The 27,517-nt window shown below is 39.3% G+C and overlaps 1 protein-coding gene across 1 annotated transcript; it reads right to left on the bottom strand.

The window, feature by feature from the left end:
* Positions 1-86: 86 nt before the first annotated feature.
* On the bottom strand, positions 87-27,517 carry foxg1a (forkhead box G1a). Its single transcript, XM_031847687.1, has 2 exons — positions 25,893-27,517; positions 87-1,024 (listed from the first exon to the last, which is right to left on the bottom strand). Exon 1 carries the CDS (start codon positions 27,253-27,255, stop codon positions 25,948-25,950), a length of 1,308 nt encoding a protein of 435 aa, XP_031703547.1. The 5' UTR covers positions 27,256-27,517; the 3' UTR covers positions 87-1,024; positions 25,893-25,947.

Here is a 27,517-nt window from a genome sequence, read left to right as displayed (position 1 = left end):
GTTATACTATGTGTATGCTATACTATGACTTTTTAAATGCAGGACTTTTTCTTGCAATGAAGTATTTTCATCGGGTCGTCGTATGTTTTCTAACAGAACAGACACAAACTACTATAACAAGTTATCATCCAACATTCATAACACATTGATAATGCAGTCACACATTGACCGATCATTGAACTCTCAATTCAAAGTTTCTGCACAGACGGAACACAAAAGGAATTCTGTTTGAATCTCTGTCGGGCTCCTGCAGCCGGACAGAGACCAGGAGTGTGTGTTATGAAGTGTGTGTGTGTGTGTGTGTGTGTGTGTGTGTGTGTGTGTGTGTGTGTGGTGCTTGCAGGCTGCAGTCATCCAACAGGGCTAGTTGAAACTAATCTTGATATGTTGAACAAGCAAACCGGAGCACCAGCCGCACTCCCCCTCCTCCTCCCCCTCCCTCACCCACTCTGATAAATAATAAACGACCTTTGAGTGGCTCCAATTTATGAGCCGGTGAGAGCGGGGGCCCGATAATGGACTAATTAGTTGTATCTCACATTAACTGATATCGGACCCTCGGCTCCTCAATGCTAACTTTTATGTCTGGGATCTGCCCCGGGGGGCCCCGATTTGGGACACCCAAAATGGAGAAGGGAGGAGGGTAAATGGGGTAATTTTCTGTTCCGGTGAGACCGGTGGAGGAGGGGAGGGTGGGTGGAGGTATTTGGAAAGAAGGATCGACAACTACTAACAGGTATTTCTGTGTATCAAAGCGTCCACAATCCCCAACGGGAACAAAACCAGAGGAGAAAATGCACAAATTGACAAAGTGGATTTTCGGAGTCTGGTGGTGCAGCGGTGGTGGTGGAGGAGGAGGAGGTGGTGGAGGAGGAACAAGGCAGGGCGCTGAAAACAGGTGAGGCTTTGTTTGGCTGAGTTTCTGAGGTAGATCCATATCAGGAATCCTCTCCCGCTCGGCCTTGCGCTCTCTCCGAGGCGGATCGGTTTACGGCGTGGAGACTTGCTGTCGCCTCTCCATCGGCTGACAGACAGGCAGGAAGGAAGGTAGAGGAGAAGAAGAAGAAGGAGAAGAAGAGAACATCTCAGTCATGAAAACACGACAAGATGGCTCCAAAAATAAAAAAGAAGAGGATTCAGATGAGATTAGATAAAAGGTGTATGATCCCTGAGGGGAAACTGGGATGATCCGGCAGCAGCAGAGAACTGGATACTGATAAGAGCTGAGAACGGTGCAAACAGAGTGCTGAAGATAATCCAACATGTACAAACACTAATAAACAGAACAAGTGCAACAGAAGACCTGGATAACACCGTGCACACGTTGTGAGGATAACGTGACCCGGGGATTAAAGATGACATCACCATGCTCTTCATGTGAACAGGTGGAGCAGCTAACATGTGTTCAGACGTGCAAAAGTAATTTCATATCAGATGACAAAAATCTAAATAATCTCACAAGTTATTGTTTTAAGATGACCACAAATACAATTTTCCTTTTCCCTCTCACCTGTAGTGCTATTCATCAAACTACAGTATATTGTTTTGGTGTGAGAAAAATACATTTAATAAACTCAAAAGTAATGTCTCTCTCCAAGAAATCATAACCTGCATTACTCAGGATAATCCTTGTCGTGAGCAGTTCCATAGTTCCGACATGAAACTCTACAACAGATCGAGATTTGTTAATAGCACTACGGGTAAGAGGAAATAATGTAATTCTACAATCAATAGCAGAGCGGTGCTAACATGTTGATGTTTAGCAGGTTTATAGTTCACCATTTTAGTTTAGCGTGTTAGCATGCTAACATGTGCTAATTAGCAGTAAACACAAATTCAGCAGAGGCTGATGTGAATGTGTTTAGTTCTAAAAGTATTTGGAGGTATTAAAATGTTGTTGATGGCGATGGATGAAAAGTCCGCAAAGTTATGACGGTTCATCCTGTGGGGAACATGAACGATGAACCACAATTCATCACAATCCATCCAACAGTTAAGATTGTCATCAAAAACCATAAAAGTCAACCTGCCGATGGTGCTAGAGGAAAAGTCTGAATATCACCAAAGTCGGTGGAATTCATCCTGTGACAACCGTGATTGGTTGTGCCAAATTTGGTGACAATCCAGCCAAGATTAGATCAAATAATTCAGGCTGGACCAAAGTGGTGAACGTTAGCATAGAGCTGCTACCGTAAATATCGAATATACACGACTGTCGCACCAAGAAATTCATTTTGCACATAAGATTTCCTGACTGTAAACAATTTAGTTTCATCTCCTTTTAAATTGATTTAATTTCAGGTCTCATCTGAGTTTTCAAGGCATCACCAGTGAGCTGGGAGGACAAACATAGAGCGTGTCTTTAATACAAGAAACACCGAAACTCCATCGAACTCAAACCAAACAAGTCTCAGCTTTGTCGTTATTATCTGAAGAAAATGGAAGTCACTAGTGTGGTTGTTGTACTTTCCACTGTGAAAACATGGTGAGTTTAAAGGACATGAAGTACGATCTATGAGAATCATTATAGAATAATAAGCATTGTTATAAAGGCATAATAATGTGCTAATAGCACTATACGTTCCTGTTACTGTTTGTCCCTGATTAAACATAGAATTCTAGACAGATTTTGGTGTACAAATATTTTTAAAAAAGGAGTAAAACTTGAAAAATGTCTTTTTTGATTTACTGTCTTTAAGATCTTAATGTTCCCAGCAATATAAAGTAAAATAGCATATAAGAAGGGTGATCTGTGAGAACATGTTGATTGAAGAAACACACTGTAAATAATTATATAATAACTCTAAACATTGAATGTTAAAGGAGTGAAACTTGTCTTTATTATTTCACTGTGTGTTTAAAATCTTAACGTTCACGGCACTATAGTAAAAGAATAAAGCGGCACACCTTTCCTTCTTCTTCTTCTCCCTCGATGACTTAAGAGTGTTTGTTCTGGAGTTAATCCCTGACATGACGCCTGGTCTCTGGTCTCTGCTCCGACACCGAAAGTAATCCAGTCTACCGCACAGAGAGGGAGGGGGGGGGGGGGGGAGTAAATCTGAACAGTAAGCGAGAGGTAGAGCAGGTTTAGATCATTAGTCGCCTCATTTCCAATCACAGATCTGAAACCTGGGCTACAGATACGTGTAAGTGTGTGTGCATGTGCGAGCGCGTGTGTGCATGTGCGAGCGTGTGCGTGTGTGTGTGCACGTGCGTGCGTGTGTGTGTTACATGACACGTTTGCCAAAGTGTTTAACAAATGACATTTCTGTTGAGGCATGTTGCAGCCTCCTCCCTGCTGATACAGAAATCTGAGAATCCCATAATGTTGCGACACTCTGATAACAGTAAAGTCTGTTTGTATGAGGTGCTTATACATAGTCAGTGTATTACTACAGTAGATGGAGTTTTAGACACTTTAAACAGTCAGTATCAGTCTAAGCGTACGCTATATTTAGAATATGTCCACCTCTTTACCTTCCTGCTGTCCTCTAAGCTCTCTTCAGACACACCAGACTCCATTCATAGAAACTGATTTAAGCTCTCAGAGCAGTAGTTTAGTTACTTTATGTTGTTGTGTGACTTTCGGATCCAAAACCTTTAAAAACAGCTTCATTCAGATCATGTTTATCTGTCAGATTGATGAATAAACAAACACGAGGACAGGCCCACCGTCTACATCACAGGATTACCCATCATCCCCTGCTGTTTGAGGTCATATTGGTGTCGTTTGTCGGCTGCGTCAATAATCTTTTTTGGCTTTGAGACGGCTGATCAGTGATTTCTTCTCTTCGCTGACAAAATAATCTCTCTTACATTACCTTCTGTACATAAAAACATATAATCGAATCTACGGTTTATACATAAATACATATTTTGTTTTATTTGCAGTATTTGTATAGTTACAGATCACTTGAATTATATTGAAACATTTTGATTAAATGGTGTTGTTTGTTTTAGTGCTTTTTATATTCATATTATGTATTATTATTATTATTATTATTATTATTTAGACTACACCTATGTTTTTTCACATACCGGTCTGTTCTTTGTCCAGCTTTACATTGATACATATTTGGCCAATAAAGATGATTCTGAGTCGACATTATTTGAATATATAGTGAACTATTCCAGAAGCTCGTTTGACCGGTTCCTTCCCCTCGGAACTCACCGTCACGTCGTTGGCTTGTTTCTCGGCTGCTTTACTTGTCGGGACGTCTTCCAGCTGCTAAAAACCAGCATGTCCTCTAGCGCTGGCACCGGTCCCAGTATGTCAGAGGGCCGGATGAAGAGAGCCGCTCCGGGCAGAGTGACACTGATAGGTCTACTGCCTCCTCTTTCAGCTCCACTGAACTAGAGCAGAGAGCTGGAAGACTGCCGCTGCTTGTTCACACTATAGGCCTACCTCAATGTAGCTTAGCTTCACATCTATTAACTTCTTTAGCTTTGGCTACCTAATATAATTTAGCAGCCTGAAGCTTGACAATGTCTTGTGTAAAATGTGACTACAAACTGCATTTGTTGCACAACCCTGCTGTATGGTGACAATAAATAACCGTATAACCTTATTGAGCTTCAGCTACTTTAGCTTACATCATTTAGCCACTATTAGCTTCCTTATATTCTTTAGCTACTTCAGTTTTGGCTAACTGATGCCCAAGCTACTTAAGCTTTAGCTTAATCATTTAATGAATTAATATAACTTCAGCTACTTTAGCTTTGGTGTCTATTAGCTAATTTAACATATGTACTTTACTTGAGCTTTAGACCTACTTGAATGAGTTGTTAAGATTAAGCTATCTAACATCTTTTACTACGCTTTAGCTACCTGAGGCCTAAAGTTACTTTAGCTACTTGGTGTCTTTTAGCTACTTTCGCTCTTGCTGTAGCTGTTTAGCTTTAGTTACCTGATATTTTTAGCTATTTTCCTTAAATGTCCTAAATATTTAGAAAATAAACATTTAAAGCACTTTCAATCTTTATTTGCATATAATTTTACTTGCATTAATCCTCCAGTGCTGCTTTGTTTCAGATAAGATCTGTGTCTTCTAATGGTTTTATTTAATGGACAAGGAGAGAGATAGAGAGAGAGAGGATCCCATTGGTTCCATCCTCTGTTTTCAGTGCGGGTCGAGCGATGTTCTTCTCCAGCTGATCATCTTACAGAAAAAGAGGTGACCACAAACCTCCCCAATCCTGTTGTATTCCGCACAACATGCTTTTTTCAAATGAGCCAGTTAGCATCATTATTATTATTATTATTATCATTATTATGACACTGTGACTGTGTCATGAGTCAACTGGAGGAAAAATAAGAACGACCCAGAAAAAGACTTGTGGATGAAGCTACAAGGAGCTGTTTTGATAACCAGCAGCAGTGTTACGGCTGATTGAGTGTAAACAATATTAAAATGCTCATGTGAACATGTTGGCGTATTTTTATCCCTAGGTTGTGAAATCCAAATCCAGTGTGAATAGAGCCGGTATGAATTAATGAACGGCGTATGCGGCTCTCCTTTCTGACGGCGGTTAAGTCGATTTTGACGGGCAATTAGGGGAAAAAAGGCCCACAGAAATATTTTCAAAACAAAAGCTCTTGATAGCTTAATGGTTTAGTAATCCAGGCCTCCTGTAGCAGGAGCCAGGTGGGCGGTTCACCGAGCTGAAACACGGCCGTCTGCTGGTTAAACAGACCTCCAACAGCCAGGGCTGGAGTCCTGAACCAGACCAGACCAGACCAAACCAGGTCACACCAGACCAGACACTAAGACTATTTTTACAGTGCGGTATTAGTACTTTAACTGTACAGAGTATTTTACAGTGTGGTATTAGTACTTTTACTTGAAGTAAAGGATCTGAATACTTCCATCCATCGCTGAAGATGTGAGTCAATGGTTGTAATTTCTTGCAGAATAAAAAGATAACTTCCTACTTTAAAGACACATCATTTTGTTGGTATCAATTATCGACTTTATAGGATCCCAGTTATGAGTTTTCTGTGATCAGATCTTTTTGAAAGTATTCATCACAAAACCTCTGTTGTGTACTTCTGTAAGATAACTTATCAGAACTTTCTCTCTCTGCTCCATCTGAGCTTCTCTCCTTTGACATTTCTGTGTTTGAACATGAACCACTTTGAACTGGATTGGAAACAATTTAACACAACACAGAAAAACACTGACAAAAAAAAAGAAACACTGATATTTTTCCTCCTTTTGAAATAACATTCTGGTGAATTTACTGAGAAAAACCTTCTCAAACTGACGGCTGCAGACGTTTTCCAGCAATCAGGACTCATTAAACTGAGAAATTACAACCATCATCTCTGCAGGTCTGAACTGTCAGAAACACACCGGTGAGTGTTTGAGAGTCTATAAAACACAATAAACCTCTTTATCTTCACAAAGGAGAGCAAACACCACTCTGACATCACCAGAGACGAGTCTGAAAAAGCATCTGTAGTAACTGAAGATAGTTTTATATCAGGAGACAACCTCCTTAAAGTGAAGTCAAAGCGTCATGTGTTAAAGCTGCATTCTCTCTAGTGTCCACCAGGGGGCGACTCCTCTGGTTGTATAGAAGTCTATGAGAAAATGACTCTACTTCTCTCTTGATTTATTACCTCAGTAAACATTGTAAACATGAGTTTATGGTCTCAATCTCTAGTTTCAAGTCTTCTTCAATACAGCATGATGTTCATTTAGTACATTATGGTCCATTTAGAGTCAAAGTATAAAGTAGCATAAAATGGAAATACTCAAGTAAAGTACCACAAAATAGAACTTAAGTACAGTATTTGAGTAAACTCCTTTCAACCTTGACAAAGGCAGCGCAGACCACATCCACTCAATCCCTTTCTACCTTTCACAATAAAAGCCCTAGACGTGTACACTGCTGGCCTGTTTACGAGCTGGAAGTCAATAAATAAAACATCTTACAGCAGCTTAAAGTAAACAACAGTTTACCTCAGACGGACTGAGACGCTGCTCCGGGTCAACAGGATCCTGGTCGTTGGTCGTCTAGTGTTGAGCAGCTAGCAGCTGAACTCCATCACTTCCAGGTCCACGTCAAGGACGGCTTCACTGTTAGCAAGACTCAGAGCTACTTTCACATTATGGTATTAGTACTTTTACTGAAAGTTACTACAAGAAACTTTAACTTTGTCTTGATTTTGCCGCCTCCTGTGGACTAAAGTGGTAGTGTCTCTGAGCACCAGAGTCCCTTTAGAAAACCTCTCATGTTACTGCAGCAGGGTCTGACAGTCTGCCCCTCTCAGTCCTGGTTCTGGTTCTCCCGTATCTCCCTTCCCTCCAGCGGGTCCAGCAATACGTCCTGGGTCTCCAGCAGAGAGCAGAAGCTCTGCTCCTGGAGGAGGAGGAGGAGGAGGAGGAGGAGGAGGAGGAGGAGGAGACGCTGCTGCTGCTGCTGTCGGGAGTTGAGCTCTCCTCCTCCCTCCAGAGCTCCGGATCTGGGTCTGTCCACGGTGGACCGGTCTCTGCTAGAGGATCTGGGTCTGTCCACGGTGGACCGGTCTCTGCTGGAGTCTGAGCTGAAGGAGTTTCTGGTGAACCTGCATGAGTTCATCTGGTTTTACCAGAATCCGACCCGGTGGCTCCGATGACGAGCATTAAGAATAACTCCAGACCATCTTCTCTCTGATGGTCTCTTTACTGATGGAGGTCTGATAGAGGATCAGGACTAAACTGAGACTGGTTCATGTAGAGGATCAGGACTAAACTGAGACTGGTTCATATAGAGGATCAGGACTACAGTGAGACTGGCTCAGGACCAAAGTCCCTCACTGTCACTTTAAGTACAGGATGTGAATACTTGCTCTCCGTGGGATCATCCTTGTTGATGAAGGAAACACGTCCCATCATCCCCCAACATGTGTTCATACATCAGGACTCACCATCACTTACATGCTCTGTGTGCAGCTTTCTGCTGTTCACACGCAGCAGAGAAACATTAAATGTGGGCATCGCCAGCAGAAGAGAGGCGTGTGTGTGGTTTGTGTGTGTGTGTGTGTGTGTGTGTGCGTGTGTGTGTGTGTGTGTGTGTGTGTGTGTGTGTGTGTGTTGTCAGCTGCAGCCTGATCAGCACTGTGGAGACGCCTGAAGCCAAACAGATCAATGACGGTTCCTGTCTGGCCAGGAGGACGCTCCTTCTGGAGAACCAAGTCTTCCATCACAACATATTGAGGGGCAACAAACCACCACCCATTACCCTCCTCCATCTCCATCTCCATCTTCATCCTCCCTCCTCCTCCTCCTCCTCCTCCTCCTCCTCTTCCTCCCCCACGGAGAGGCAGAAAAGGCAAAAGACTGCAGACAAAGGCTGGCAGAGAAAACGCTGCTGCTGCTCGTCAGAAGAATGAAGAAGTTCAGACGCAGCAACTGTCACCAAAACATCCCGTCACCAGTTATCTGAGGACCAACGCTCCACAAATATATTAAATATATGATATATCATTATTTTGTACCTGATAAAACTGAATAATATTCGGCTCATTAATGTCACTATGGGAATATATATATCACAAATAGTATGTGATAGTGTTTGATAAAGATGTCAAAACATACATGATATATTATATTGTTTAAGCCACATTTGGAAATATAAGTTGACTCTACATCCATATACGACATACAGTATATATTAATATATTATCTTAATATATTAAGATAATAATAACATATATATATATATATATATATAGCAGGTTATTTATTTATTCATTTATTACCCTACCCTTTCTTCTGTCAGTATTTTCACAGTATTGTTTTATAATTTGTGTATAATTTATTGTTTATCCATTTATTCATTCATATATTTATTTATTGAGACAGGAAACAGCCCGCTGTGCTGTTGTCATTCATTTAGTCAACATGACATGTTCGATCATATTTAATAAATATTAGTTTGATAAAACATTCTGAAGAGAAACACATGTTGTGAATAAAACCACAGCTGCTAATGTTTCAACCAATCATTGATACGAAAAATGATGAATTATTGTTTATCAGATACAAAATATAATATCATTGTGTTAATGTGGCCTGAATATTGTTTCTTATTTTAATTCAAATCTGAATTGACAGTTTTTACTGCTTTGATGTGATTTATGTCTAAATATCTGATATTGATCAATAAATAGCTCACGTTATACAAACAAAAATATAATAGAGAAAAATCTTTTTTTTATGGTAGTAATTGAATGTATGGAAGGTGAAAGTGTTGAATAGAACTCGTTCACACTGTAATAATTACACTCCGTACTGTAAAGAACAGACAGGAAGTGTAGAGGAGGCTCTTTGCTGCCGACGGGGATCCGAGCAGAACCAAGTGAAACGCTCCTTTAGTGAAACGTTTTCTTCCTGCAGCGTCAACGAGCTGCCGAAGGACTTCACCATGTTTGATGCTCTTTCCTTTTCCAAGAAACAAAGTTCATCATCTCAGTTCAGACCAAACTCTGCTGCACAGTTTACTTTATTATTATTTAAACTGTTCAAAATGTGTCTGATAGAATACAGATACATGTATATACACATGTAATACTACAAATGTCCTTTTTAGAACACAGATTTGTTTACAAACTGTTTTTTTGTTGTTTTGTATTTTTCTCATTCCTATCGTAAGTGTGCGCCTTATAACAACAGTGCTCAATAATACAACATGCCCATATATGAATCTGACAGTGGAGAAGTTTAAACATCTCTTATTAAATAAAAGTACATTTTAAATACAGTGAAAGCTGTTTTAAATGATGAAATATACGATATGATACATATATTTGCATGATTGTAATAAAATAACCATGAATCCCACATATTATAATCACAAACCAGTTTTATAAAACTACAAAAAGGCGAATATGAAATTCATGTTTTCATATGTGAAATGTGATATTTCATATAAAATGTCCCAAACATTTTTATATGTGAATTTAACACAATTTTCAAATGTACCTCTTAATGGTGAATCTTCACATTTACATTTTGGAATATGCAGAAGCCTCTTTGTGTTTAGAAATATGTATTCATGGAAATCCTTTCTCTGAATTTTGCAGATAACTAAACAGTTTTGTCTTTTATTTATTTAGCTAAAGAAGCTGATAGATGTTGTCTCCTCATACAGGGATATATATATATATAAAATACTTAACCCTTTACAATCACCAAATTTGGAGGCAAACAGTGACAAAGTGCTTTTGTTCGGAGGGAGGATGTTTCACAGCATAGAACAAATATATCCATAATATAAATGTTAACTACAAATACTTTTGTATTTATGATCAAGTTTGCAGAGTCAACAGTGTGTGTGTGTGTGTGTGTGTGTGTGTGTGTGTGTGTGTGTGTGTGTGTGTGTGTGTGTGTGTGTGTGTGTGTGCGTGTGTGCGTGCGTGTGCGTGTACTACAGTGTGTTCTCCGCCATATTGGTCAGAGGATACACACTGAGCCCTGCTTAGCTAAAAATACACACTTCAACACACCAGGCCTTGTTTAGTCATACACAACGACAACACAGAGACAAACACACACACACACACACACACACACACACACACACACACGCACACACACACACACACACACACACACACACAGCCAGCCAGTAAGCAGGCAGAGGCTGCTGGTGTGTGCTGACAGATTTATATTACACCTCATTATATTATATCATTATGTTTCTGTGTCATATCGACTGCTTTGCTGCTGATTCTGTTTGAAATCTCTTGATGCTAATCTGCTGTTGATTCTGTGGTCAGATTATTGAAGCGTCAGCGCCTGTTTGATGGACAGACACTGATATTTGTATCATACTTTTATCAATCTATGTCTTAAAAATGAGCCAAAATGGAGCAAAAATTCTGTGTTTTTCTCTTTGATATATTTTAAAACATGAATTTAAAAACAGCACAGTTTAGCTAATGTATGCACTTATGCACACACGTTTTTATCAGGATGGAGGATCATTATTTATGCGTTGTTACCATTAAAACAATGGCACCGGCTGCAGTTGGGTTTAGTAAAAAAACTTAAAATAACTACGTTACCCATGTCCAATTTGTATGGAAAATAAACGTAACATAAGTACGTAAAAGACGTCACTAACATAACTTAAAAAACACTGGGATGTTGGTTTCAAACAGCAGTCTCTGGGTCACAAGTGCATATTTTCTTAATTGTGTAAAAACAGAACATGTTGGTGTTTTACAGATTTTTGGGAGACTGGACTCCCAGTTTGAAATCGGGATAATCGGACGATCGAAACGTCTGCTCACCGTAGTTAGCAGCTAAAAACAAGAGTAAATGTTAGCGGCTAATATATCAAACTCTATAATGCTAATGTTAGCAGCTGAAACAGTTTGGTTGAATATTAGCTAATAGGTTAGCAGTTAAAACAGTTAAATGTATGCTACAGCTTAGATTAGCAGCAAAAATACTTTAGCTCTGCTTATTTCAGTTAAGAAGCTAAAACAGGTCGATAGCTAATACGGTTGGCAACTTAACAGTTTGGTTAGATGTTGCTAACTAGATAGCAGCTAAAACCGTTTCGTACATGCTTTTAGAGATTGGACCATGCAGACTTGAAGTTAACCTAACCTGACTCATTTTAATCTTATCTGAAACATTTGCAGCCTAGTTAGAAAATAAAACCAAAATCTATTTACAATCGTGACAAAGTGAGTAAATCACTTCCTGTTGAAAGCTTTGTAAAAAGGTCATAAATTGGACAGTTAGGTTGAATTAACTTAACATGAATAACACAATAAGTTCACAATTAGGCACATTTCAGAATAAGTTCTGAAATGTGCCTAAAAGTAGCAGACAAACACTTTAAGTTGATTGTATTTGAAAGTGAGAAACTAAATTTAGTGGTAAACTCTAAACTATAGAACTATAAAAGTGTATAAAGTGTGCTTTATAAAGAGAACCGGTGCTCTAATAACGTGTGAGCTGTGAGCAGATAAAAGAGGAAGTGCTCGCCGCTGATCCGTCCCCATCGACGCTCCATTGACAGAGATCAGCGGAGCGAACGGAGATCAGCAAAACCAAAGATCACACCAGGTTTAAGAAAATATTGTTATGTCTTGTAATTGGCAGGGTGGGTGGGGGGGGTCGACTGAAGACAAGGAAGGAAGGAAGGACGGGGGGGCAAATTGAAATGACACCACTTTGCACTTTGACAATCGGATTTGGTGAGTTTGTTTAACCCGACAGGCCCTCACCGAGCCGCCTGCTCTTACACACTCATTAAAACGATTATTCACGACCCGTCGAGTGTTTTCTTGCTCGTTCACATGAACCCCCCCCCCACCAGCTACCCCTCCCAAAACCTACCAACATACGTACACTTTTACTGCTGGTAACTCTTTACTTTACATACTGTGTACATTTTGGTGTATTTGTATATGTGCAGCGTACCATTCCATAAATACTCTGTACCACATTTTCAATTCAAACACAAAACATCACACACTGCTCCAAAATATATTACGTGTATCATCTCATTTGCATAAAAACACTGAAACCAGTTAAAACAAAACTACTTTCAAATATATCAAACTATAATCGAGTGTCTTTTCTCCCATAATAACCAAAATAAACCCAATTGTATCAAAGACGATAATCATTTACTGCTGATTATTAATGAAATCTTTCTGGATAACTGACGAGTCTATGGAGCTAAATCCAGGTCAAAAGTTTTGATCATTTGAAAAAAAAATGTTGTGGTCTTGAACATTGAACAATACAGCAATGTATTCAAAATAAAAATAAGTGAATGAAAAGTTTTTTTGGGTTGAATATAACTTTGATTCAGTTCTGGAATTGTTTTGAATAAAATATTTATTTTCACTTTCATATATATTTTGATATTTGAGGTCTTATATTTTGGGGGGCGTGGCATCAACTGAGAGGGGCGTGTCATCATGAGTGACAGCATAACAAAGAAGGCTGAGGACCATCCTCAACCACGTTGCCTTCAGGTAACGTAAGCACCGCGAGAATTATGATTCAGCACATTCTATACATCATATTTAAGTGCCCGCTGCAGAGGGTGGGAGCCCGGCTCGTCGAGCGCACCACCGGCCCGTCTCGCCCGCACCGTCTGGGGGGTGGAGCATGAGTGTGTGCGATAGGACCCAAAAGATGGTGAACTATGTCTGGGCAGGGCGAAGTCAGAGGAAACTCTGCTGGAGGCCCGTAGCGGTCCTGACGTGCAAATCGGTCGTCCGACCTGGGTATAGGGGCGAAAGACTAATCGAACCAGTAGCTGGTTCCCTCCCTCCGGTCCTCGGCCTTATTTGTTATGCTGTCAGTCATGATGACACGCCCCTCTCAGTTGATGCCACGCCCCCCACGTTAGATCAGGGTCAAAAGTCTGAACTGAAAAAAATGACTTGAAAGTGAAAAAAAGATTTGAAACCAAAAAAAAACGATTTGAATCTGAAAATATAAAATCTGAAAGTGAAAAATATAAGAACTCAAATATCAAAATATATATGAAAGTGAAAAATGAAAAAGAAAAATGTATTCAAAAAAATTCCAGAACTGAATCAAAATTATATTCAACCCAAACAAAACACAACTTGAACTTTCAGGTTCAATTTTTTTTTCAAATTAACAAAACTTTTGGTCTGGATTTAGCTCCATACAAGTCCGAGTTTCCTTAAAGTGGCAATCTTGAACATTTTTATTTAAATAAATGTCTGTTAAGTCACTATCTACAACACAATGGCATTACAATATTTATGTTTTTATGTTTGTATTATGAACTGAGTGTCTTTGGCGACATTCATGGAAAGAATGGTGCAGTTTCTCTCCATTGTAAACACAAAATGGAGTTATATAAACACCGTTCTGAAAAATATCATGTTAGCGCCCAAAAAGACTCCAGACTGGTTGTTTGGTTGCTATCAGAAGCAATTTGGGTTTTCAGTCATGTGATACCAGAGAGTCACCAACAGGTACAGCTGTCAGGGACTTTAAATATCTGATGACAACTGCTCATTTGGTCTTTGAAAGTTAAAACCTTCAAACAAAAGAAGAGGAAGAAATGTAGTGCAGTAAAAAGTACAATATGTACCTCTGAGATGTAGTACAGTAAAAAGTACAATATGTACCTCTGAGATGTAGGGCAGTAAAAAGTACAATATGTACCTCTGAGATGTAGTACAGTACAAAGTACAATATGTACCTCTGAGATGTAGTACAGTAAAAAGTACAATATGTACCTCTGAGATGTAATACAGTAAAAAGTACAATATGTACCTCTGACATGTAGTGCAGTACAAAGTACAATATGTACCTCTAAGATGTAGTGCAGTACAAAGTACAATATGTAACTCTGAAATGTAGTACAGTAAAAAGTACAATATGTAACTCTGAGATGTAGTACAGTAAAAAGTACTTGCTTAAGGACACTTATATTAATCACAACAAAGGTAATATTTTGAATCTACACTTAAACACAAAGAATGTTAACTGACCACAGTGAAGTCTGAGCTCCTGCTATGTGTGTGTGTGTGTGTGTGTGTGTGTGTGTGTGTGTGTGTGTGTGTGTGTGTGTGTGTGTGTGTGTGTGTGTGTGAGTTCTGTTGTCAAACTGCTGCAGGAGCCTCATCTGGACCAATCAAATCCAGATTAGCCGTTTAAAGCAGAAAGACATTCCCGATGTTAATCGTCGTTGATCGACAGTCGGCCCGACGAGGCCGAAGAAAATAATGGAGACCGTACACTAATCCTAATTATTTTTCGGTATTTATATCTCGCTCTTTGGCCTCAAATCAGCTTTTTGTCTGCTCTGAGGTCACATGGCAGCAGCAGGTTTAACTGACCACTAACGCTGGTCAAACACCAGTAAACTAGAAACCAGAGAGCTGCATGTGCCCGAACAACTTTATTGTTCTCTGTGTCAGGATTCACACACTGAGCAAACATTGCTGGTTGCTGGTTGCTGTGTTTCATCATTACAGATCTCACTGGAAATTTGAGCTAATTTACACCAAAATAAAGTCATTATTACTGTAGACAGGCTGGATTCAACCAGGCTAGTTTTCACATCAATAGAAACATTTACCAGAACATTTACCGCAACATTTACCGCAACATTTACCGGAACATTCACCGGAACATTCACCGGAACATTTACCGGAACATTTACCGGAACATTTACCGGAACATTAACCGGAACATTCACCGGAACATTCACCGGAACATTTACCGAAACATTAACCGGAACATTAACCGGAACATTCACCGGAACATTCACCGGAACATTCACCGGAACATTCACCGAAACATTTACCGGAACATTTACCGAAACATTAACCGAAACATTAACCGGAACATTAACCGAAACATTAACCGGAACATTAACCGGAACATTCACCGGAACATTCACCGCAACATTCACCGGAACATTCACCGGAACATTCACCGAAACATTTACCGGAACATTTACCGAAACATTAACCGGAACATTTACCGGAACATTCACCGAAACATTAACCGGAACATTTACCAGAACACGGACCAGAACATTTACCGAGACATTAATTGGAATATTCACCGAGACATTAACCGAAACATTAACCGGAACATTTACCGGAACATTAACCAAAATATTTACCGAAACATTAACCGGAACATGTAACGGAACATTCACTGGAATATTTACCGGAATATTAACCGGAACATTTACCGGAACACGGACCGGATATTAAATGGAACGTTAACTAAACAATGACTTGAAAAGTTTAGAAAAAAGGGAAATTTCATTTGAAATTCATAGTTTTCACAGTTTGTGTCGACAGAAACTGTGTCCGAATAAACTATGTACAAAAACTGTTAGTCATTGTGGTATTAATACGTTTACTGTTACAGAGTATTGTTATTGTGTGGTAATAGTACTTTCATTGTAATAGAGTATTTTTTTACCGTATGGTATTAGTATTTATACTCTAACAGAGAATTTGAACATATCGGTATCTGTACTTTTACTGTTACAGAGTATTTTTACTGTGTGGTATTAGTAATTATACTGTCACAGTGCATATTTCCACAGTGAGTACTGCAGTACAAGTACTAATAGTAGAGTACTTGTATCATTGCTGCACATTGTGACAGTTGGAACCCTGAAAACAAAGCTCAGAATAAAGTGAAGTGATTTCAGTGAAACACTTCTCTGTAAAGTTGCAGAACTTGCATGAAAAGGATTAAAGTGACTTTAAGTGTGGAGACACTTGATCCTACACTTCCCAGAATGCAACTTAATCTGCTATAAGCTTTTAGTCCGGTGGTCTCAAACCCGTATTACCTGGAGACCACTTGGCATTTTTCCAACACATTATAAATATATTTAAACTACACTTCCGTGTCCCTTGAACACATCGTGCAGATCCAACAGGAAACAATGAGAAACAGTCTTTGTTGAGGCAGTTGGTTAAATATGAAACTTAAAACAAAGAAGCTCGTTTTTATGCTTTTGATTTTGCAGAAAAGTTAGAAAATGATGCATCTGAAATAAAACTGGAGTCAAATAAAGTGTAAACATGTTGGAGACTTGTGTTAATGTGGGTTAAAGGAGAAGTTCTCTGTTTCTCAGACAATCATTCATTTAAAGTCTCTTTGACAAAATGAGAATATTTACCACTAGAGGTGGAAAAGTTTTCTTTTCTTTATGATTGACTTCAGTTTTAACAAACACACATTTTAAATATACTTGAAAGGTGTTCATGCATTTTGTAAACTTGATATTTTATTGCTCTGTATAAAGAGTCCAGTACGACTGGTTCAGGACTCAAAACTCTCAGTTCTGGTCGTTAATGCAGAAACAAGATCAACACAAAAACAGATTGAAAGAAATATCATAATTTAACAAAAAGAAGAATTAAACTAACTTTAATACGGTGTAATCTCTGTAGTTTCTATCCAACAAAAGGAAATAGAGCATGTGTTAGGGACTACTTTCAGCGGCGGATGAATCCACATGTGGTGCTCCAGTGAGTTTTTGAGTCAGAATAAAGTACACCGTGTGTTTTAATGTTGATGAAGGTTTTAATTCCTCCATTATTAAAGTGAGTTAAAACGTCACATATCAGTTTATTCTAATGAACACAGAGAATAAATAACGTGTAATAATTTAGTGACGCTGAGAGGAACTCTATGCTCCTCCTGACTATAATTATTAATATCATTATGATGTTGTCTTTATCAATGTGTGTACTTTAAAATATTTACAACTGATACAGTGAGGAATGAAAACTGGTCCTCAAACATTAACAGAAACATTAAAACCAGCTGCTGCGACCTGATCACCTGAGACGATGGGATGATATCAGTACGCTGATCTGCACACATGCACGCACACACACGCACACACACAGACACACACGCACACGCACACACACGTACACGCACACACACACACACAGGGAGTTTGTAATATTAATAATATTTAATATTCTATTTCCATTTTGTTTAATTTAATATTTTGAAGTTTTAAATATGTAGTTACTGAAAGTTAAATATAAATATTGTTTTTATTTACTTAAATTTAATTTAATTATTTATTTGTTGAAACGTTGGTGACAAAATGTTTGTGTTTCTGTAATAAAACAAACTGATATTATTTATTTATTTTGTTGTTATTTTGCCATATTGGAAAGCAAATTTAACCTATAAATAGATATAGATAAATAAATAGATGAAAAAATACATTCTGAATCCTTTTAGACTTTTGTTATTATATATTTAATGTTTGTATTTATTATAAGGAGACTTCTGTTGGTGCAGAGAGAGAAGCTGACCCAACAAACAATGAAGCAGCTGCATCATAATCATAAATCATTAAATATGAGTTATTACAAACAGATTGTATATCCGGTGAGCTTTGGTGTCTGACGGGAAGAAACCGGAGCTTCTCTCCGGTAAGCTCCGTTACTCCGACTCGCGCGGGATCCGCGCGAGTCGTTTCATCTCAGCGGTTTTCTGACGATAAAATAAAAGAGAATAAAACGTCCGCAGCTGTGAAGGAGGGAAAGACTTTTATTTTGTTAAGGATTAAAGATATTTATTTTATTTCCGCTTTGAGTGAAACATCAGAACTACGAGGCTGCGCGAGGCTTTAAATCTGTGTGATTTAAAAAATCATAAAATAAAATAACGAGTGAATTCATATGAAGACCACGTGCTTCTCGTCCACGTCTCACACCTCCCTATGAGCGCAGGTGTGAGCAACACGTGGTCACGTGGTGTTCGAGTCATCACGTCACAAGGTAAAAAAAGACGGAAAACACCAAAACACAGCGCAAGATGCGGTATAACTATATAAAACACAGTATAATATATATAAAAAAACTGATTTTAAGTTTAATTTATTAATGTATTGCCCAAAATATGTTTATTTCTGGTTTCTTTCATAATTAGTAATAGTTTTGATTTCTTCAAAATAAAGACGTGACATCATTATTCACATGTTTCATGTCCAGATTTTATTTCCAGTTTTAAAGATGATTTACTAGAATTATGAACGAAATGAATGAATGAACTGCTGCTGTTATTTATGCTGATTCAATATTTTATTCATTGTTAAACTTTTACATTTGTTAAACTTGTTTTCTCCGTTTTTACTCATTCACACATATTTATTTATTATATTCTATGTTTGTGAATCATGTTTAATGTATTCATCTTGTTTTATCCTCATTGATAAAGAGAAATGTTTATTGTCTTGAAATTATTTGAGAATATAGAAAATATTGTGTTTGATTATTAATCTGCGTCTACGTGCAAATAATCACAATAAATAAATAAAACGATACGAATCATCTTCCAATAAGAAAGATTCACTCTTAATATCTGATGTTAGAGTTTCTCTCTTCATGTCTGATGAAAAACCTCAAATCATTTCAACAAGACGTTTAAATTATTAAATATTATTATTATTATTATAAATTAAATCTTTTACTTCAACATTTTTAAAGTTCGTTCTTTTCACTGCAGGTTTTGGTCACAGACGTTTTTCTAAGCGTCCAGATCAGAGGTCTCTTGTGTTTAATGCCTTGCTCAGAGGTTCATATGACACAGTGAATGTGGAGCTTGTGGGGCCCCTGGTGGTCTGAGGAGGCCCCTGGAGGTCTGAGGAGGTCCCTGGTGGTCTGAGGAGGTCCCTGGTGGTCTGAGGCCCCTGGAGGTCTCCCATCTTGTTGGTTATTAAACCTCCACTTTAGTTAAATTATAACCTTTGAATTAAATACATTTCATATCATAATTTATAGACTCAGACTTTCTGCTTTTCTCGGTTGTTTTGATCCATAAACTGAATTATTTCAGGTTTCAAACTGACTAGATGAGATTTAAGACGTCACTTCTGCCTTTTTCCTTATTTTCCAACATTTCAAATAAATATATGAATTTTAAAAATCATCAACAAGCGAAAATAATCATGAGTTGCAGCTCTAATTTAAACTATGACACAATCATTACAATGTTGACTCAACAGTAGCTCTAAATCATAAACAGTCATAATTCTCTGCATTATATAACATATATATATTATTATATAACATATATATTATTATAAAGGCTGTTCCAGGAAGTAGCCTGACTTCAGTCAGCTGACCCTCCACGTCCCATGACAGCCAATCACTGCAGCCGCCTTGAAGCCTGAACCAGTTTGACCCACAGAGATGATTTATCACCAGTAAAATGTTTCTCCTCGTGAATCCTTCTCGTGTTCAATCCCACATTTGACTTCTGACACATTTCAGACCATTTTCTGAGATCAAATACCAACAACTTCACCGCCAAACAGATGGTTTTTGTTCAGTTTTGGTTCTATTTTTGGATTTAAAGTCGATATAGAAACAGGATGAAAATTATTTTGTAATTTCAGATTGTTATATGTGATTTAAAGGAAGAAAAAGGTGTTTTTCATTTCATCTCGACTTAAAGGTTAGAAAAAAGACCATTGTTTGCGTTTGAAAGAAATAACATAATGGAAAAAATAAAATAATACAATGTAACGAAACGACGAAACAACTTAACGCAACAACTTAATGCAACAACTTAACGTAACAACTTCACCTAACGTAACAACGAACAATGCAACTTGACAACATAACGCAACAATGTAACAACGTAACAATGCAATGTAACGTAACAACTTAACAACTTAACAACCTAATGTAACAACGTAACAACACCACAACGCCACAATGTCACAACGTAACGTAACAACATCACGTCACGATGTAACAACTTAACGTAACGTAAAAACATAACGCAACGTAACGTAACAACGTAACAAGATTTAACAACGTAACTTAACAACGTAACATTAAATAATATAACATTACGTAACAACGTACCATAACAGGGTAAAATAACGTAAGTCGTAAGTACGACACTTAACGAACGTAGTGTAACAGCATAGTGTAACAGCATAGTGTAACAGCATAGTGTAACAGCATAGTGTAACAGCGTGTAACAGCATATCGTAACAACCTAACCTGATAATGTAAGAGTCATTAACAGCGTAAAGAAAGAACAACCACCCTCAGTTGAATTACATCATGTTAAAAGCAAGTTTGGATTTTGGCTTCACACGGGACACATGTTTTTTTTAAAGGCTTTAAAACTTCACAATAAAACTCCTGAAACTCTGCTGCTATAGAAACATTTCTCAGAAGCACTTCAGCGGATCGTTTTTCAAAGAGCAGTCTCTGACTTCATGCCAGGTTTTTACAATTCACCAATTTGGTGCAATCATTTTCTTGTCAAATTTGTGTCAATGTTGATTTATTTGTCACGTAACTTCTGCACTTCAGTGGTTATGTTAATCCAAACTCTGATCTTATACTAAACCTAACTGAGTTGTTTCCTGAGAAGACAGAACTTTCTTTTGAAAAGACTGAATGCGTGAAACGAACGGAAATCATCACGTGTGACTGGACTTCAGTAGGAAAACCTCCACAAGTCTGAAGTTACAATTTTATAGCAGAAAACCCAAATAATGATGTTTTGTGTCAAAATAGAAACTCATCACTGAAGTCTGGCTGAAGCTGCTTTGTGACTTGAAGAGACGTTTATTGACCAAAACAAATATTTTTAAGTAAGTTTCATGATTGAATTTTACGTTTTGGTCGCACATTAAAACCTTGTATTTAAATATGCGTCTTTAAGCCAGTAACATTTAAGGAGATCTATTGGCAGAAACGGAATAAAATAATAAGTCTGTTTTTTATTGAATAATCACCTGAAAATAAGAATAGTTTTGTTTTCATTAGCATAGCGTTGTTTGTATCTACATACGGAGCGGCCGCCATCTTTCTACAGAAGCCCAGAAGGGACAAACCAAACACTCCAGAGAGACGTTTGACGCCTGACACACAAGAAGTTTCAGTTAGTTGCAATCTGCAGCGTCACCACTAGATGTCACCGGATGGAACATGCAGCACCTTTAAAGACACGAATCACGAATCTTAAACGTGACGAAGAAGCTTCTGAATGAACTCCAGCTGCTTTAGACGGGAATTTAAAAGAGAAATGTAAGGGCTTTTTATTTCTGCAAGACTAAAACTTTCATCTGTATTTTCCTTCCTGCAGCTCAAATCCCCCCCCCCCCATGTCCTTCTGTTGCTTCTTTTGTCTTTTGACTGCTGGTCACCCCATTTAACACGGGGCAGATAGCATCAGGAGGACAGAGATTGGGTTCCCCGGCAGCTCCATTGTTGGGGGTAGGAAGGGGGAGGAGGGGTTCTTGCGTTACAGTCGGACTCGTTTAACTCGCAGGCCTCTTTTAGGAAATGAACAAATTGCTGCTGAAAGTCTGTCTTTGTTGTTTGGGGGGGCTGATCTCAGAACAGCCGACAACAAACAACCCGAGAGAGAAAATGAGAGCGAGGCCGACCTGAGATCAGCTGATAGCTCCAGAGTCTGAAGCTTAAACTGATGGAGAGTCGGATGTTAATATGTTTATTATGTTAAACATGCAGCTGGTTTTATTCTTTAGGTTAGTGCCAAAAAATAAAAATAGAAATTGAAAGTGTTTCTTTTTCCCCCCTTATTTTCAAACATAACAATAAACGTCTCCAATAGAAACCTGCTTTGGGGTTTTTTGAAAGCTGATATCTAAATACTTATGATTGTTATCAGTTACTTACACACGATTCTGTTGACAAATTTAGTTTGGTGTTAAAAAAAATTCTCAAAATCGTAGGAGTTTTTAAAACTGGATTTAGAGGAAAACTGAACAATAACACCAAAAGATATTTATTTCTTACTTTGGTGTGTTTTCATGGACACTGGATTTAAAAGCTGTTTGTGACTCATTTTGGTCGTTAAAATCAGATTTTCAGGCCTGAAACAGAAGCCAACATTCAGCCATCTTCTACATTTGTTTTTTAAGATATGAAATATCAATATCATGAGGTTATATTACTAATTCATGTCATTAAATTTCAGCTTTTGGAGTTTTAAGAGTCCGTGTTTGTGGATTTAGATCATTGTTGGACTCTGAAAACCTGGTTTGGGTTTTAAAGATACTTTAAAATATAATTAACAAAAACATGAACATTTATTTTTTAATTAGTTTTTAGAGCAGACGATGAACGTGAATCACTCAAAAGTATTTCATTGTTTGCCACAAAATGTTAAATATTGAAATATATGAATTTCAAACTTTTAAAAGCTGAAGTTCAACATTAGTTGTGATTTGATGCCAAAATCATTCAAATGAAACATGTCGGGATGTTTTATGGAAAAAAACTCTTATTTTGTATATTTAAGAGATGTTCTGTAAAATGTAAAATATTCAAAAATAGTGAAGTTGTTGTAAAATAATGAAATACATTTGTTAGCAGCAGGTTTGACCTTTGACCTGCAGACTGACTCAAACAAATCCATTTTAACAAAAACAAAATGACCTGAATACATAAAAATGGTCACGTTCACGTGGTCACGAACAGAGAATAACGAGCTTTAATTCAAACTAAAACAAACAGAAACGTTCACTAGACGTTTGTGAGGATCAGCTTCAAACAGCAGCATGTGATCGTTATGCGGTCACAGTCACCCCGAAACACGCAGGAGGACCTCAGGTGAGGAGGAGGAAGATGAAGAGGAAGATGAAGAGGAAGAGGAAGAGGAGCAGCGTCTGTCTGCACCATCTGATTTTAATAAATGTTTCTTTAAAGCTGCAAGTTTAAAGGGTTAATTTAACCTGATTATTTTTATGTTTGAATGTGTAAAATACATATATATATAAATATATATATACAATAAATACTTTATATATATATATATTTATATATAGTATTTATATTGTAGCGACCCTGTACAGTAACACAGAACGTTGAATGTGCAGAAAATAAACCTGAGAAGAGAAAGAATACAAAATAAAAACTCAAATTCTGATGTAAATGTGACTTTCCTCAGAACTAAATGTTGAGTCAGCAGATTTAAGGAAGAAATAATTAGATCAGATTTGATCTGTAAACAAAGGAGTGAAAAGTTAATGAGGCAAAACAACTCAAATGAACCGAGAAGATCAAATAAAATATTCTCATTTATAGAATGAAAATATGAAGATCAATGCAGAACAAGAATCTGCATGTTTGAAAGAATGAAGTTTAGTTTCAAGGTGAAAAATCAAAGAAAACACGCAGAGATCGAAGGAGCCGACAACGAAGCGAACAGCTGATCCTCAAACAGGAAGTCTCTTCTACAAACATGTTTCATCTTTAAAGAACCAACAAACATCACGGAAACACCGGAGCGACACCCAGAACCAGGATCAGAACCAGGACCAGGTCTAAATCAGACCTCTACCGGAGGAAACTGATCTGATGACCGAAGGAACAAAAATCTGCTTTTTATGACAAATGTTTATGAGTTTGATCTGATAATTCAAACGAGGAAACACAGAGCAGCGACATTTAAAGTGAAGCAGAAGAAGAAGACAAACACACACACAGAGAAATATCAGATGTTTGAATTTAGAGATGAAAGGACACACACACACACACACACACAAGCTGGAGCTGAAACAAAAACACACCACGTGACCAAAAGTGTCCAGTTTTCTGCAAGAAATCTGCAAGTTTACAGAATTTCAGTTGATGAGATTTTAAAAACCTCTGAAACCAAATCAGCTGTTTAACGTGACGACAGTCTGCGGGAGTCCCGCACAGGAAACCCCGCACAGAGCCGCAGGCCGCAGCTTTGCCTGCATAGAGGACCGGATGTCTCTCAGTCCTGAACGACCTGCTCGCATCTTTTTTCACCCAAACGCGTAAATCTGTGTGCGCAAAAAGCTGCTGCGCATTTTTCCACCAGCGCGCGTGCGAAAACATCAACAACAACAAGCAAAAGAACCCAAAACACAAACAGAGAGTCCGGTTCTGTGTCTGGTGATTTAAAGTGCTCGTTCTTCTGCAGAGGCGCGTTCACAAAACACACAATGTAAGCTTCAATCCAGAGAAGAAGAATAAATTAAACTCTGAAACTTCAAAATAAAGATTTTAAAAACTGTAACTAACTGTCGGTGTGTGTTGTGTTCAAGTACCTGGTGATAAAAACAGACAACACGGACGGCAGGAGTGAAAGAAGACAAAAGCATCTGCGTTAGTTATGAATGTAACCTATTCTTTTATTTGTATTTTTTTATGATTAAAACATTTTTTTCTCTTTTTTTAACTTCTGTAAGCGACAAACACGGGAATAAGAATAAGACCACAATAGTATCACAACCATGAAAATTTGTTTTTAGAGACGACAGTAAAGGACAATCATTCCAAGTATTATTAGATAATGAGGCGCTTCTTCTTCGGGGGCTCTTTACATTGTTCTTCCTTTTGGAAAAGAAGGAAAACCCCAAAAAATTCAAATTACAAATAGACATTTTCTCTCTCTTTTACTAATCATAGAAATAAAAGAAGAAGAAGAAGAAGAAGAACAGGTGTGAAGGTCGCTGTTAGCGGCGATCACGTTTACAGTCAGAAGCACGTGACAGGCTGCACCGCGGAAAATATCCAACAAAACGAGACGTTTGCGTCCAAAACAGAATTCATGTTAAATTCACGCTGTTTTCCAACGCACCTAAATGTTTCATCTAAAATAAAAACGAGAAGGTTTTAAGGCGAAGAGCCTCCAGCGGCACCAGCACACATTCTCCTCTCACATTCCTACTTTAATTAAGAAACGAAGAAGTGAAGCTCGTTTAAATGGACATTTTCTGAAGCTGCGCGAGTTCTACTACAACAGAGTCTTTGGTCTCTAAACGTACATGAAGAGTCTAAACTGCGGGATGAAGAGCAGCCGCGCGTGTTCACGGCGGGAGTCGTTAAACAAACACATTTCAATGCTGCAAAAAAAAACAATGTGTTTAAATGTAGTCAAATAAAATAATTCTTCTGACCCGCACGAGACCTGATAATACTGCAAACATGCGGCCACAAAAACCGGCTAGAAATATTATTATTATTATTATTATTTTAACCTTTTTTTTTAAATCTCAAAATTAGATGAAACTATTTTAAATACACATTCTATGAAAAGTAAAGCCTCCGACAACAAGAACAGAAACAGCCTCCCAGCATCCTCTCGGTTTTTTAGCTCAGGTCACATTGCACGTCGCTGACAGTTTTATACAGACAAACCCGACACGTATAGGAACAGACGGTATGTACACAGAAAGTAGACCTGCAGGAGAAGAAGAAGATAATAATAATAATATTAAAAAATACCTGGAAACGTCAGCGCTGCTTTCTGTGAGTTTCTCTGCTGCTCTTTTTTGTTTCTCCTCTTTTTTTCTATAGTAGGTAGTTTATAATAATTTTGTAATTGTTTTTACAATGTAAATGTTCAGTGTAAAATGTTCCAACTTACAGTTCCAGTCATTTTACGGGTTTTCATGGATGGACGGAGGGTGAGGGTGAGGATGTTAGTGGATCAGCGGGTTGGAGGTCGGACCCTGAGTTTGATGCGTAAAATAGTCAGACAAACCTCCGGAGAGTCCCGAGGAGAAGGCCGGCAGAGAGCCGGACAGAGTCTGCCTCAGAGAGTCACACTGCAGCGAGGAGGACGGAGCCTGCGGGGAATTGGAGGCCGAAGCCCGGGCGGCCTGCAAGGAGCCGACGCCGGACTGCGCGGTCATGGACGGGTGCGGCACATGGGGGAAAAAGTAACTGGTCTGCCCGGCCAGTAGGTTGACCGAGCACGGGTTGAGGGAGTACGTGGCCCCGGAGCAAGGCACGGAGAGGCCGCACGGCACCGCAGAGGCCGCCAGGGCCGCTGCCGTCAGGTGGTGCGTTGCGTAGGGGAGATCCCCGCCGACCAGCCGGTCCATGCTGATCCCGTTGGAGGACGGGAACGACGAGTGGCTGTTGCTCATGTTCTGCGTGAGCATGGTGCTGTAGGACATGGGGTGACCCGGGTAGCCCGAGGAGGTCCCGTTGTAGCCCAGGGCGCTGCCGGCCCGCGGGTGGTGCAGGGACAGAAAGGGGGACATGGGCCAGTACAGGGATCCGGCGCGGTCCATAAAGGTCAGCCCGGAGGTCAGCCGCGCGCCCCGCTTAAAGGCCAGCTTGGCCCGGGACGTGGTGGAGCGCCGCCGCAGCTTCCCGGTGGTGCCGCCGATGAAGACGTCGTCGCTGCTCGGGTCCAGCATCCAGTAGTTCCCTTTGCCCGGGTCGTCGTAGTGCCGCGGCACCTTGACGAAGCACTTATTCAGGCTGAGGTTGTGCCGGATGGAGTTCTGCCAGCCCTGCTTGTTCTCCCGGTAGTACGGGAAGTTCTTCATGATGAACTCGTAGATGCCGTTCAGGGTGAGCCTCTTCTCCGGACTCTGCCGGATGGCCATCATGATGAGCGCGTTGTAGCTGAACGGAGGTTTTTCGTACTTGCCGCTCTTCTTCTCGCCGTCTTTCCCTCCGGCGTCCCCGTCCTTCCCCTCCTTCTTCTCCTCCGACTTCTCCTTCTCGTCCGGGCAGCTCTCCTGGCTCGAGGAGTCACTTTTAGGATCCGCTTTGCCGTCCTGCTGCGCGGCCGGGAGAGGAGCCTTCTGCTCGGCTTCGTCCGCGCCGCCGCCGCCGGGCCGGTGGATGTGGTGGAGGTGGTGGTTCTGGTGGTGCTGGTGCTGGTTCTGGTGGTTGTTGTTGTCGCTTTGCACGGCCTCCGGCACCAAACTGTTTATACTGAACGACGATTTAGGAATCATTTTCACCTCTTTGCGCTCTCCCATATCCAACATCACCGGGCAATGAGGGGGGAAAATGGCAACGAGCAGAAGCGACTAACACAGCTGGGTCTCAATCTGTACGGTCTGCGCCCGCGAACCAGGACGGGGAGGAAGGAAGGGGGAACGACAGGAAGAAAGAAAGTATAGCCCAACAAACTATTTCATGTTCGGTTTGGGGAGAAAAGAGGAAACACAACACACACACACACAACACACATGTACACACACATCGATAGGAGACAGATAGCTGCAATTAATTAAGGAGCCGCAGCCA

The sequence above is a fragment of the Anarrhichthys ocellatus genome, unplaced genomic scaffold (genome assembly GCF_004355925.1).
Source record: "Anarrhichthys ocellatus isolate YVR2014 unplaced genomic scaffold, GSC_Weel_1.0 scaffold7, whole genome shotgun sequence".
Classification (NCBI taxonomy): domain Eukaryota; kingdom Metazoa; phylum Chordata; class Actinopteri; order Perciformes; family Anarhichadidae; genus Anarrhichthys; species Anarrhichthys ocellatus.
Note: the sequence above shows the minus strand (reverse complement) of the source record. Positions and strands in the feature narration are given on the sequence as shown.